Source organism: Euprymna scolopes, chromosome 11, assembly GCF_053919585.1.
Source record: "Euprymna scolopes isolate OS-2025 chromosome 11, ASM5391958v1, whole genome shotgun sequence".
Taxonomy (NCBI): domain Eukaryota; kingdom Metazoa; phylum Mollusca; class Cephalopoda; order Sepiida; family Sepiolidae; genus Euprymna; species Euprymna scolopes.
The window spans coordinates 101660468-101672812 of record NC_136492.1 but is presented as its reverse complement, the minus strand read 5'-3'; the positions used below and the strand labels follow the sequence as shown (position 1 = coordinate 101672812).

At 40.0% G+C, this 12345-nt stretch overlaps 1 protein-coding gene across 2 annotated transcripts in view; it reads right to left on the bottom strand.

Moving 5' to 3' along the window:
* The window catches only part of LOC145288008 (uncharacterized), a 167041-nt gene extending 157408 nt beyond the window's left edge, over positions 1-9633 (bottom strand). Inside the window, exon 1 of one of the 2 annotated variants that reach the window (XM_080136009.1) lies at positions 9319-9633. In XM_080136009.1, the coding sequence (XP_079992135.1) occupies positions 9319-9324 (6 nt within the window). In that variant the 5' untranslated portion in view covers positions 9325-9633. The remainder of the gene's footprint in view (positions 1-9318) is intronic. The other variant, XM_080136010.1, reaches the window with a different exon arrangement.
* Between the last annotated feature and the right edge of the window lie 2712 nt (positions 9634-12345).

The following is a 12345-nucleotide window of genomic DNA, read 5'->3' as shown; positions in this document are numbered from 1 at the left end:
TAACTCTCGGAAAATCACGTTTCTGTCTCATGTGATTATGCAAATGGATAATTCCCGGCCACTATAAAAGCAGGAGGCTAGAGACGAGTCGGCAGTGTCCTGCAAACTGTGTGTGTGGGTATTTCTGGCGATTGGAGTGTGTCTTCTTTTACCATGGTTATCACGGACAGGAATTCCCTCTCTTCTGGAGGTGGGCGATATTGACTATTTTGAAGTTGTACTGTTGTTGACAGAACATTTATTTATTTATTTTTTTTTTGCCTACTACATTTTTGTTTCAAGCTATTTCGGCCCGAATATGGTGAAGGTGCGGATAAGCAGTGATATTATCAAGCCGTTCTCTGGCGAGGGAGACGTTGTAGCGTGGCTGAAAAAAGTGAGACTTGTCGCACAACTTCAGCAGGTGGATGACGTAGCGAGTCTGCTACCTTTATACCTGGAAGGCGATGCACTGGCCCTCTACATGGAAATGGAGGAGGACGATCAAAAGAAAATAGACCAGATTGAGGCTCGATTAAAGGAGGCATTTACTGATGACGCGTTTGCAGCATATAGAAAAATAACTATGGTTAGATGGGCTGGTGAACGTGTGGATGTGTACGCCAACAAAATCAGGCAGTTGGTTGGATTGGCCGGATTCACAGGAGAAAGCTCAGAGAGACTCACAAAATTAATTTTTGTCACTGGATTCCCTGACACCATCTCAATTGCTCTTCAACAGGTGCCGAACATCAAAGCCCTGACCATGGGGGAGCTAATGTCGAGAGCGAGAATTTTGACGACGACTGGCGAACAAAATCAGGATGTGGTTGCGGCCACACGCTCACCCAACAACAGGGCCCAGAATAATCCTGTTAATTTGACCTGTTTCAAATGCAATGTTAAAGGCCACCTTGCAAGGGACTGTCGAAAACGTGGAACACGGTGTTACCGTTGCGGTGAGAGTGGACACTGGGCTCGGAACTGCTCGGGAAATGAGCAAGGGGAGGACGCATAAGCGCCAGTCTCCTTCCCAACCAAGATGTGAACACGACGCTCCCGGTGATAAGCATCCATGTTGACGGGACGCGATGTTTGGCGCTTATTGATACAGGATGCTCCAGGACAATTTTACATGCAGACCGGTGCCGGTCTTGGAGAAAAACAAACGTAAATGTCAACACAATTGGTGGAATGTCCCATGCGTGCTGCGGTGTTGGAACGGTCTCTGTATCCACTGATGAAGGTGTGTCTGCCAGAGTCGATGTGTTGGTGGTGCATGGCAAGCCACTGGGATTTGACTTGCTTCTAGGGATCGACGCCATAAAAGCTCTAGGAGGTGTCGTTGTCAAGCTTACAGGATCAGTGCGGCTGGGCACCAGGAAAAGTATTAAATGCGCAGCCATTTCTATCGATGAACCAGATTTCACTGCTACCTTTGACCATCAAAACCGAACGTAGATCGCATCGTGGAAATGGTCTGTGGACCACCCCCTTGAAAGGCTGCATAATCGAGTGTCAGAGTACCCAGTGCCAGCAGAAATTCGTGAAGAATACACGCAGGAGCTCCACACCTGGATAGATAATGGTTGGCTTATGCCATACCCAGAGGATAAATTGGGACCCCCCAAAGGTCTAATTCCCCTGATGGCTGTGATACAGCAGAACAAAGCCAAAGTGCGCCCGGTAATGGACTACCGGGAGCTAAATCATTACGTAGACGCATTTACGGCCAACGCAGATGTTTGTGCGGCTAAGCTGCGTGAGTGGAGACAAAAAGGTGCTAACGTGTCTCTACTGGACCTCAGAAGAGCATACCTACAAGTCCGGGTCCATGAGACACTGTGGCCATACCAGACTGTGGAAATCGATGGGAAAAAATACTGTCTGACCCGTCTGGGGTTTGGTTTGAATGTGGCTCCCTTGATAATGAGAGCAATTGTCAGCGAAGTACTATCTCAGGAAGAAGTTATAAGCCGCGCAGCATCTGCTTACATTGATGACATTTTTGTCAATGAAGACGTGGTGCCCGCGACCCGTGTGAGAGAACACCTCGCGCAGTTCGGGTTGGAGTGCAAGAACCCGGAGCAGTTGAAGGACGGTGCACGGGTGCTGGGATTGGCAGTCAGGATGGAACGCAATGAACTGCGGTGGAAGCGAGGAAATGCAATTCCGGAGGCTCCCAGTATTGTTACGCGACGAACAATCTTTTCCCTGTGTGGTCGACTTGTCGGGCACTTTCCGGTGTGCGGTTGGCTTCGTGTGGCTTGCGGAATACTCAGAAGGAGAGTAAGTTCGGTAACGAAGGGCTGGGATGATGAAGCAAGGGACGCCGTACTACATCGTATGATGTTCGAAACCTTAAAATCTGCACAGCAGAACGATCCGGCACAGGGAAATTGGTGTGTGGACGGCAAAGAGCTGAATGTATGGGTCGATGCTAGCTCCCTAGCAATTGGGGCAGCCTTGGAGATGTGTGAAACTGTGCTGGAAGATGCATGTTGGCTGCGACCTGAAGATGACTCTCAACATATCAACTTGGCTGAACTGGATGCCGTATTGAAAGGCATCAATTTGGCTCTCCAGTGGCAGAGCAAGGTGCTACACATAAAGACAGATTCTGTTTGCGTATACCATTGGGTCTCAGACACGCTAACTGGAAAGGCGCGAGTACGCACCAAAGCAGCAAGCGAGATGCTTATTAGGAGGCGATTAAGCACTCTTAAGGAGCTCGTGAAAGAGTACGGGCTGACAGTGGATGTGACGCTGGTTCCATCAGCACGAAACATTGCTGACCGACTGACACGAGTGCCACAGCGGTGGTTTGAGGCAATGAAAAAGAAAAACGGTCTTGACCCAGTGATAGGCGCGGTCTACACAGACGAGCTGGATGAGAGTCAAATCATGGCTATTCACAAAGATAGTGGACATCCGGGGGTGCGACGCACTACCTACTTTGTCAGGAGAAGATGTCCAACCACGACAAAAGCAACTGTCAGAACGGTCATACAGAAATGCGAGGAATGTCAGTCCATTGACCCAGCGCCAGTCAGGTGGGAAAAGGGAAAGCTGGAAGTTAACGAGAATTGGCAGAGAATTGGAATGGATATCACGCATTATGGCACCTTCCATTTTTTAACTTTAACAGACTGTGGTCCATCGCGTTTCTCCATTTGGAGGAAATTGGCAAGGCAGGACTCGGCAAGCGTGATTCATCAGTTGGAGGCAGTGTTCCTCGAGCGTGGCGCGCCGCATGAACTCCTTTTAGACAATGACACAGCTTTCTGCAGCAATATGTTCCAAGCATTTGCATGTAAATGGGGAGTTCACTTGCGATTCCGCTGTGCATACGCTCCAGCCGGGAATGGCATAGCGGAGCGATGTCATCGTACAGTGAAACGAATAGCGGCTAGAATGTGTTGTCCCATACAGGAGGCTGTCTACTGGTATAACATCACACCAAGAGACGACACATCTCCCTCCACTGCGCCTGCCAATAGGATTTATCAATATGAAGTTCGAGTAAAGGAGACCAATCTCGCAACTGCGTCCCCAGGTCCCAAGAACAGCTTTTACCAGGTTGGAGATCGCGTATGGGTCAGAAGACCGCAAAATCGATGTACCACGAGGTTCGGCAAGGGTGAGGTGACCAAGGTGATCAGCCCTCAGTCAATTTTGGTGGACGGTGTGCCTCGTCACGTGAAGGATTTGTGCCCTCGCCATTATGTTGTTACATCGGAGGAAGAGGGAGACTCAGACAGTATGATGTCTTTTGAAAAGACAGAGAGTATGATGCAGGACGACGAATAGGATTTTGAGCCATATAATGTACATACTGAAGAAGCGGAGGAAGGACCACCCGTCTTGCCTCTACGAAGGAGTACCCGACAGAAACGAATACTGCCCCCCTGCCCTGATTGTGAAACACCGCCTATGGAGCAGACTGGTGGCAATAATGGCGATGAGGAGGATGGCAGGGAGGAAGTGCTGCCTCCGGTTCTTCGGAGAAGTACCAGACAGAGACGACTGCCCCCCTGCCCCATTTGTGATCATGAGATCAGGGGGGAGTGTAGCAGAAGCAGCAATAACTAAAATGAGGGAAAAAAGAGCTTACCTCGGGTATGTCTGTTGTGTCACCAGTTGGGGGGAAAAAGAGAATTCCAAGATGGCGTCCGGGGGGTTTTATTAGCATTTACCCCATGCAACTCTCGGAAAATCACGTTTCTGTCTCATGTGATTATGCAAATGGATAATTCCCGGCCACTATAAAAGCAGGAGGCTAGAGACGAGTCGGCAGTGTCCTGCAAACTGTGTGTGTGGGTATTTCTGGCGATTGGAGTGTGTCTTCTTTTACCATGGTTATCACGGACAGGAATTCCCTCTCTTCTGGAGGTGGGCGATATTGACTATTTTGAAGTTGTACTGTTGCTGACAGAACATTTATTTATTTATTTTTTTTTTTGCCTACTACATTTTTGTTTCACTAACAAATAAATGTTATCAAAGGGAAGATAAGTTACATTTATTTGTTATATATTTGTTTTTTGACAACTTTTTCGAATCTATGTGTACAGTAATACAAACCCTGCTTTTTTTCTTTTTCAAACTTTTCTCCTAATTTATCAAAAGCTGTCTTCTCGGCTTCGTATAGGCTAATCACGTTTGCTGTTGCATTCTGCTTGGCTGATCAACTTGACCAGTGCTCGATATATTTTGTCAGTTCAGCCCTACTGGACATTTATGAGAATCCTGTTTGCAAAATGCATCAGTATCCTTTCACTTGTTATTCCATGAGTAGTACTTACTCGACTCCTCTTTCTTTGTAAGATATTACCAGAGATAAGAAATCAATTATCCTACTTTCATATTTGCACATCAAAAATTATGCATAAGTTAATAATTTGGATTTTGTCAAAAACAAAAATATTTTGTAAAGTAGATTTTGATGTCTTTGGGATTTCACTTGAAAATATACACCACCAGTAACATCATTTTATTTGTATTATTTGGACTCATTGGACTACTGTTCTCATCTTGAGTGTGATTTTCACGTTTCAGTCAATATAACCTCTGATCTTCTTCAGACTTATCTTGTCGAACTCAGGAACGTTTCTGTTTAACTCCGGAATTTGGACAAAATTTTTGCAAGGACCCATGGCACAGTGGTTAGAGTACTTGGAAAATCAATTGTAAAAAGTGATATTCTCCTGAAGGTTGAAGGTTCAATCCTCAGTGTGGGCCACCGAAAAATAAAATTGCGAATTACTTAGGACCTTTATCCAGTGATGGCTGACCGAATAAAAGCATGCTACCCCCGTGAAGTAAATAAAGGGTTCCACTTAAAATTCCATCCAAATTCGTCAAGTTCGACAAAAACATTTCCGAGTTTGACAAGATACACCTGAAGAAGGTCAGAAGTTATATTGACCGAAACATTGTGAAAATCACACTGAAGATGAGAACAATAGTTCGATGAATTCAAATAATACGAATAACCAATCCTCATCTCAAAAATTCAGAAACATTATTTTATTTGTATTTTATGCTCTGACCCACATCACACCCCAACTGAAATGAATGGCTCCCGTCTTGGGGAAGCTCCATGTCTTGCCAAGCTTCTGGAACTGACCTTTACTCCTGATCTGAAATGGAACAGATATATCAAATCTGTTGTCAAGATCGCTGGATAAATGGTTGGATCACTCTACTGCTCTAGTAGTAAGTATTTCACTGCTGGTGCAATCCTTTATCTGTATAGGAGCCAGGTACACCTTAAAATGAACTATTGTTGCCGGATCTGGGCAGAAGCCACAGCGCGCCCTATCCAGCCTTGATAGAGTTCGAAACCAATTTCAAAACCTAGTAAGCGATGTCTTTTTCTTTTCCCCTGCAACCTCTTTCCCCCACAGAAGAGACGTTGCGAGTCTATCTCTGCTCTATAGTTATTTTCATGACAAGTGCTCAACTGAACTCCAATCTATGGTACCCCCTTGCAAAAGTTTCACAAAAAAAAAAAAACAATCGACTAACTACAACCACTATATACAATTTCCCTAACTCTTTAACTGTGCTAAACACAGATTCCATGAGCAAAGCTTCTTTTCCAGAACTGCCCACCTGTGGAACACTGTTCCACAGGCCTGCTTCTCGGTTGAATACAATATTGTAGCCTTCAAATCCAATGTAAACAAGTTCTTGTCAAGCTGTCCCCATAAATAATCAAATTCTACCCAATTTACACCATTAACAATTACTACACTACCACCTTACATTCATCTTTATCATCGAGTGACTTTCGAAGTGGTGACTCCCAAGTCAAAAAAAAAAAAAAAAGAAAGAAAAATGATTGGTTTCCTTGTTTATTTAAGTGAATGTCGCTTACGTTAAACACAAATCAGCTGCTTTCTCTGGTTTCTCCTCTTTTTCGCCAGTCGTTTATTTTCATTAAAAAAAAAAAAAAAAAAAAAAAAAACGTACTTGTAATCATAAATGAGTATTCAGCTTTCAAAACTTTCACAAGTTGGTCCCGAAAATGGCCGCAACAGATCACGATTTGAAGGCCATTAAAAAAAAAAAATTAGAAAAAGGCAGAGTTATGAATTAACAGGGGGGGGGGGATACTTGTAAGGAATGATCACCGAGAGGGTGTAAATTCTCATGGAGACATTTAATAATAAAAAATATATTGGTTAACTGTCCTAAATGGCCCTAAACTGAAACCAACATTTTTATGCCAAATTTATATACACTACAGAAAGTAAATCGACTCCACACTCTAAATTCTAAAATAAAAATAGAATTTTCTTTTGGAGGTGAGTTGATTCAGCAGACGGTGTTGATTTACAAATTTAATAATAATGTAATATTCACTCATATATACACACACACATATATATATATATATATATATATATATATATATATATAGTATTAAAGAGTGTAAATATGTTCATTTCAATTGACACCAAAAGCTCAAAATATGTGATCTCTCCTAATTACTTCTGCATATATACAAATGTTAATGGTTTGCGTTCGTTTTAATTTGCGACTTTAAAAAAAAATTTAAAAAATACTAATTACAATCAAACATATTTCGGATTTTTTTTTTTTTTCAGATTATTAGAATTGTTTACGTTTATTTAGATTATTCAAACTAGTATTCTTATACTTCTTTATCCATAACGTTTTGGCCGATGTAACCTCCGACTTTCTTCAGTTACACATTTTCGCACATGAGAATTTTGAAGTGAACCCTTTATTCTTATTCCATCAATCAGTCGATTAGAAGTGTTAACGAGTTAAGGTACAGGATAGTTAACCTTTGTACTCCTGTGTGGGATTCTAAATAATAATGGGTACTTGTTCAAAAATGCACATATGGCGGCAATTAAAAAATAATGAAAATACAGAAAAGTCTGTATTGATATACGTACTTGTTACAGAAGGAAGATGTCATGTTCGAAAAATCACGTAATTTGATCAAGTATTTTTTTCGCTTTTGTGATTTTCACAACGTTTCAGTCGATGTAACCTCCGACCTTCTTCAGGTGTATCTTGTCCAAATTATTTCTTGCGGACCCGTGGCGCAGTGGTTTGAAACAATCAACTGTAAAAAGTTACATACTTCTGAAGGTTGAAGGTTCAATCCTCAGTATGGGCGACCGAAAAATACAAATCCGAATTACTTAGGACCTCTATCCAGTGATGGCTGACGGAACAAGAGCGGAACCCTTTATTTACTTCACGGGGGTAACCGTGAAGTAAATAAAGGGTTCCGCTCGAAATTCCGTTCAAATTCCCAAGTTCGACAGAAAAACATTCCCGAATTCGACAAGATACACCTGAAGAAGGTCGGAGGTTACATCGACCAAAACGTGAAAAATCACACTCGAGATGAGAACAGTAGTCCGATGAAGGCAAATAATACGAATAACCGATCTTCATCTCAAAAATTCAGAAACGTCATTTTTTTATTATTATTATTATTCAAGAAAATCAAATTTTACGACTAAGCGAGTCGAGTCGCAGTGTTTTCGTCGGGCATGATGAAATTCGATGAAAAAAATAAGAGTGAGAGAACTCAAGTCCCAGTGTCGAGGTAAAAAAAAAAAAAAATAATAATAATAAAAAGCAGCCTTATGTTCAGTACAGTTTGGTAGTAAATTATAATAGTTGATTTTCTTGAATAAAAAAATACTTTTTGAAATATGACATCTCTGTTCTCAGAACGAAGATGTCATATTCCAAAAGTACGTAAATCATTCAGACTTTTCTATAATTTCTTTACTTTTAATTGCCGCCATAAGTGCCACTTTGAATAAGCACCTAATAATGTTATTATTTAGAAACCCATTTTTCACACGAGGAGAGAAGTTTGTTAACTATTCCGTTCGAACACAGTGTTAATTTATGTTATTCTTATTTATCACCTGTGTGTCTTCAACCTCAACAAGACTGTTAATAAGAAGTGATGATCAATTAACGGGATTACCTGTTACGCCATAACCCCCCCCCCACCGTGTGAATTAAATAAAGGGTTCAAATCGAAATTCCGTGAAGGTAACCAGATACGAAAACAGGTGTACTACTGGGAAAAGATCGGAAGTTAAATCGTTGTGAATAAAACACAAACATATTCAAACATAAACTGTTGTTTAATTTGTTAGGCATGTTTAGGGAAACAAAACGTAACCTTAGAGGTTGACGTACGACGAAATTAATAACTTCAAATATTAATTAATAATTTGTGAGTTATATTGAAACAGTTAGCTCCTAAAAAGTCTGTCCTTAAAAATAAAAATCCGACAACAAATTAATATCGTGGATTAATTTGCTGGGTCATCGCTTGGAAAATCAGACATAACTAGTTGATAAAATCTGGCAGCTATTTTGGGGGGAGCAAACTGTTTAATAATAATCACGTTAGGTAAATAAAAAAACGCAAACAGAAAGAAACGGATCCAATATGAATGTGCAAGGTGTTATTTAATATCACTGACATTTCGACATTATCATTTTAATGAAGAAAATCGTAAATTAACTAAAACGCATTCAAACTGTTTGAAATCTCCAAAACTTACACTGCTACCTATTAAAAAAAAATGTAGACATAAACATAAGTAATTAATAACTAATTTTGGTTAACATCATAAAATCCAAAAAGAAAAAGGGCTGGCTTGAAACAGAAACACTACACACCAATATGACAACAATACCAAACAAACAAGGATGGTAACAATTGCTGTATTTATTTACAACAATTAACTTGATCTATAACGTTGGCAACACCGTGAATACATGTACTTTACAGTCAAAAACAGAGAACAATTTTATACTCACCGACATTTTTAATAACTACCGAGAAATATTATATCCAATCTTAATGAGCATCATCGCTACAAAAATGACGTTCGCGTCACTTTAACACGGGACATGTTTAAAACTTTATCAGAAATGAATCTTCATCTGTGTTTCTTAACGGTTATTTCAATCAACAACTGTATCAAATAAATATAAATAAAAATTTTAGAAAACTAGCTCGTTGGAAATATAATTATCAAAACACGACATACTTTTCTAGTGTAATACTAATTTAACGCTGGTAATAACAAGAAGGATGGAACAGCCGAAGTAAATATTCAAGGGGGATAACTCAGGTACTTGAAATTAGAAACGTGGCAAAATTGTTTTGTTTTTTCTCACATGTAAAATTCTAATCTAATTTCACTACTAAATCTATTACTCATGGAGATTTGGTATCCGCCTGTCTGAAGCCGAAAATATATTATTGCTATCTTTAATGGTCACTTTAGTTTAATATATGATTTCAAACGAATACACTATTTATTACTGTTCACTTAAGGGAGCGTGGATAGCAGTATAGTATCTGTTCTTTTGTCATGAGACCATCCTCCCAGACATTACCGCCCCTTTATGGATAGTGTGGTAACTGTTCTGTTGTCATGATACCATCCTCCTAGGCATTATCTCCTCCTCTTGAGGGGAGGAAGGAGTATAGTGTAGTATCTGTTCTGTAGTCATATTACCATTATCCCCAAAGATTACATCTCCTTTTTTAAAGGTAGGTAATAAAGTGTTCTGGGGACATGATATCATCCTCCCAGAGATAACGATCTCCTTTGGGAGCTGTAGGATTGCTGTGTATTTATATAAAATAATGAACATTTGGTTCACGTGTGAGGAATATTAGTTTAAATTGTTCCAACATAAGTGTTTTCTTGTGTTGAATGTTCATAATGAAGGATTAATGAAGTGAGGATGTTGTGAGAATAGTACAAGGCTTGAACTTACTGATATTTTTATGATCAGAGTGCTGCATGCGGCTATTTTTGAGTTAAACACTCCCACTCCTAGACGAGAAGTCGATCTAAGGAGAAAGAATAAAAATGCTGCAAGTATTTCACTAGATGTAGGTAGCAAATTGAAGTGGATGCGTTATGTGTCTGCTAGATTCGGTAGAAGTTGTAGCACTAGGCAGCATATCGCTAGGCATGTCGTAGCTGACTCTGTTTGAAGGCTATATCTTGGTTGATGACTGTCAAAAAGCAGAGTGACGATACCAACTTTTGTGTTGTGGGGTTGCCTGGTGAGATAAATGGTGCAATTTCGAAAGAAATTAGCCTCCTGTGTTTGCGAGATACATTATGGATGTCCATGTCTGTTTGGAGTATGCTGTGGAGCTGAGCAATGGATAAGCAGAATGTCATAGGTTATATAATTCCTCATCATTCCCCTGGTTTAAGTGCAGGTAGGTCTTCACTTGTTTGTGTTCTTAATCTGCAAGTGTGTTTGCAAGTGAGTCTGCACGGTTAAAAGTGATGGGTGAAAGTGAGTCTGCACTGCCAAATGCAAGTGGGTTTGTAACTGCTGTCATCAATATGAATGTGTGAAGATGGATCAGGATTGCTTAAGAATCCAAGGTGCTTGTAATGAGCTCATTCTGAAGTTTGGAAATTTCGCACGTGTTAATAAACTTCTTTCTGAGGGTGCCGTATGTGGTTGACCCAGGGGGGAGGCATTATTAAATTCCGTATGTGCCGAAAATGGTGGTAACTCCAATATGACCTGTGTGGCCATGATTGATGTGAGAGCATCCGTCTCCATTGTATTGAGAGTTTCATGGGAAATTTGGCTTTAAACAGGCGTTGATAATCACAACAATGGCAATGATGTAGGTAAAATCCCGTTGATGGACAAATTGTCCAACATGTTGGCTACGAGAGTGCACTAATTTGTAGGAGGACCATGTGTGTGGTGCTAATTTGCTGAAATCAAGGCTGCAAGTTTGTAGGGAGGACATGGTTGCGCGTGTCGCCACTCTATTGAAGTCAAAATTAGATGACTAGAAAAGAAAGATTAGTTTGTTTTCTTTTTCTTTTCCTCTTTGTTTTTTTCTCTTCTTCTTTGTTCATTTCTTTTTTCTTTTCTTCTTTCTTCATTTCTTTTTTCTTTTCTTTGTAAAATATTTTCAGCTCACGTATTACTTTTTTTTTAGATGAAGTGATCCACGATTTTTTAATTTATTTATTTATTTTTTGTTTTTTATAAAACTCATAATAAGAAATTTTATGAGAACCGTGAGTAGTTTGTGGGGAGTGCCGAGGTTTGAAAGTGCATTTTTTTTTTTTATTAGTGATGTTATTTGAAATGTGCAGTGCGTATTCTATCTGCACATCCATCAGATTCTGAATTTATGGAAAAGTCATCAATTGTAAGATCACCGTGAATTTATATAAAATAATGAACATTTGGTTCTCGTGTTGGGAATGTTAATTTAAATTGTTCATAGTGAAGGATTAATGGAGTGAGAATTTGTGAGAATAGCACAAAGCTTATAATTATTGATTTTTTTATGACAAGAGTGCTGCACAAGGGCTAAAAGTCCATGTGGCTATATTTGACAAAAACAGTTCATAATCCATACAAGCAAATACGTGTGTGTGTGTGTGTGTGTGTGTGTGTGTGTGTGCACGCGCATTCGCATCATAAGAACAGTAGTTTGAAATAAGATTGCTTAAAAGGAGATCTAAATCCTCGCTCGATGTGATAAACTTCTATGCTGGAAATTAAAGTACATGCCTGTCGCATGTAAAATCATGACGGGGGGGGGGTTAAACATCTCCTGCAGACAGAGTTTGCTTGAACAAGTATTGAATTTGTAAAATTGAAAAGAAAACTGATTTGATTTTGGCAGGCAAATTTTTATATACAGGCTTTCTCAAATGTTCCAGTCTGTTTACTGTATTCATACACAAGGGAACATATCATAGTTCCTTTTCTTTTATGTGTGTGGGGGGTCACATCACAACGTCATGTTCCTACGTGTTATATATACACATGGATGTT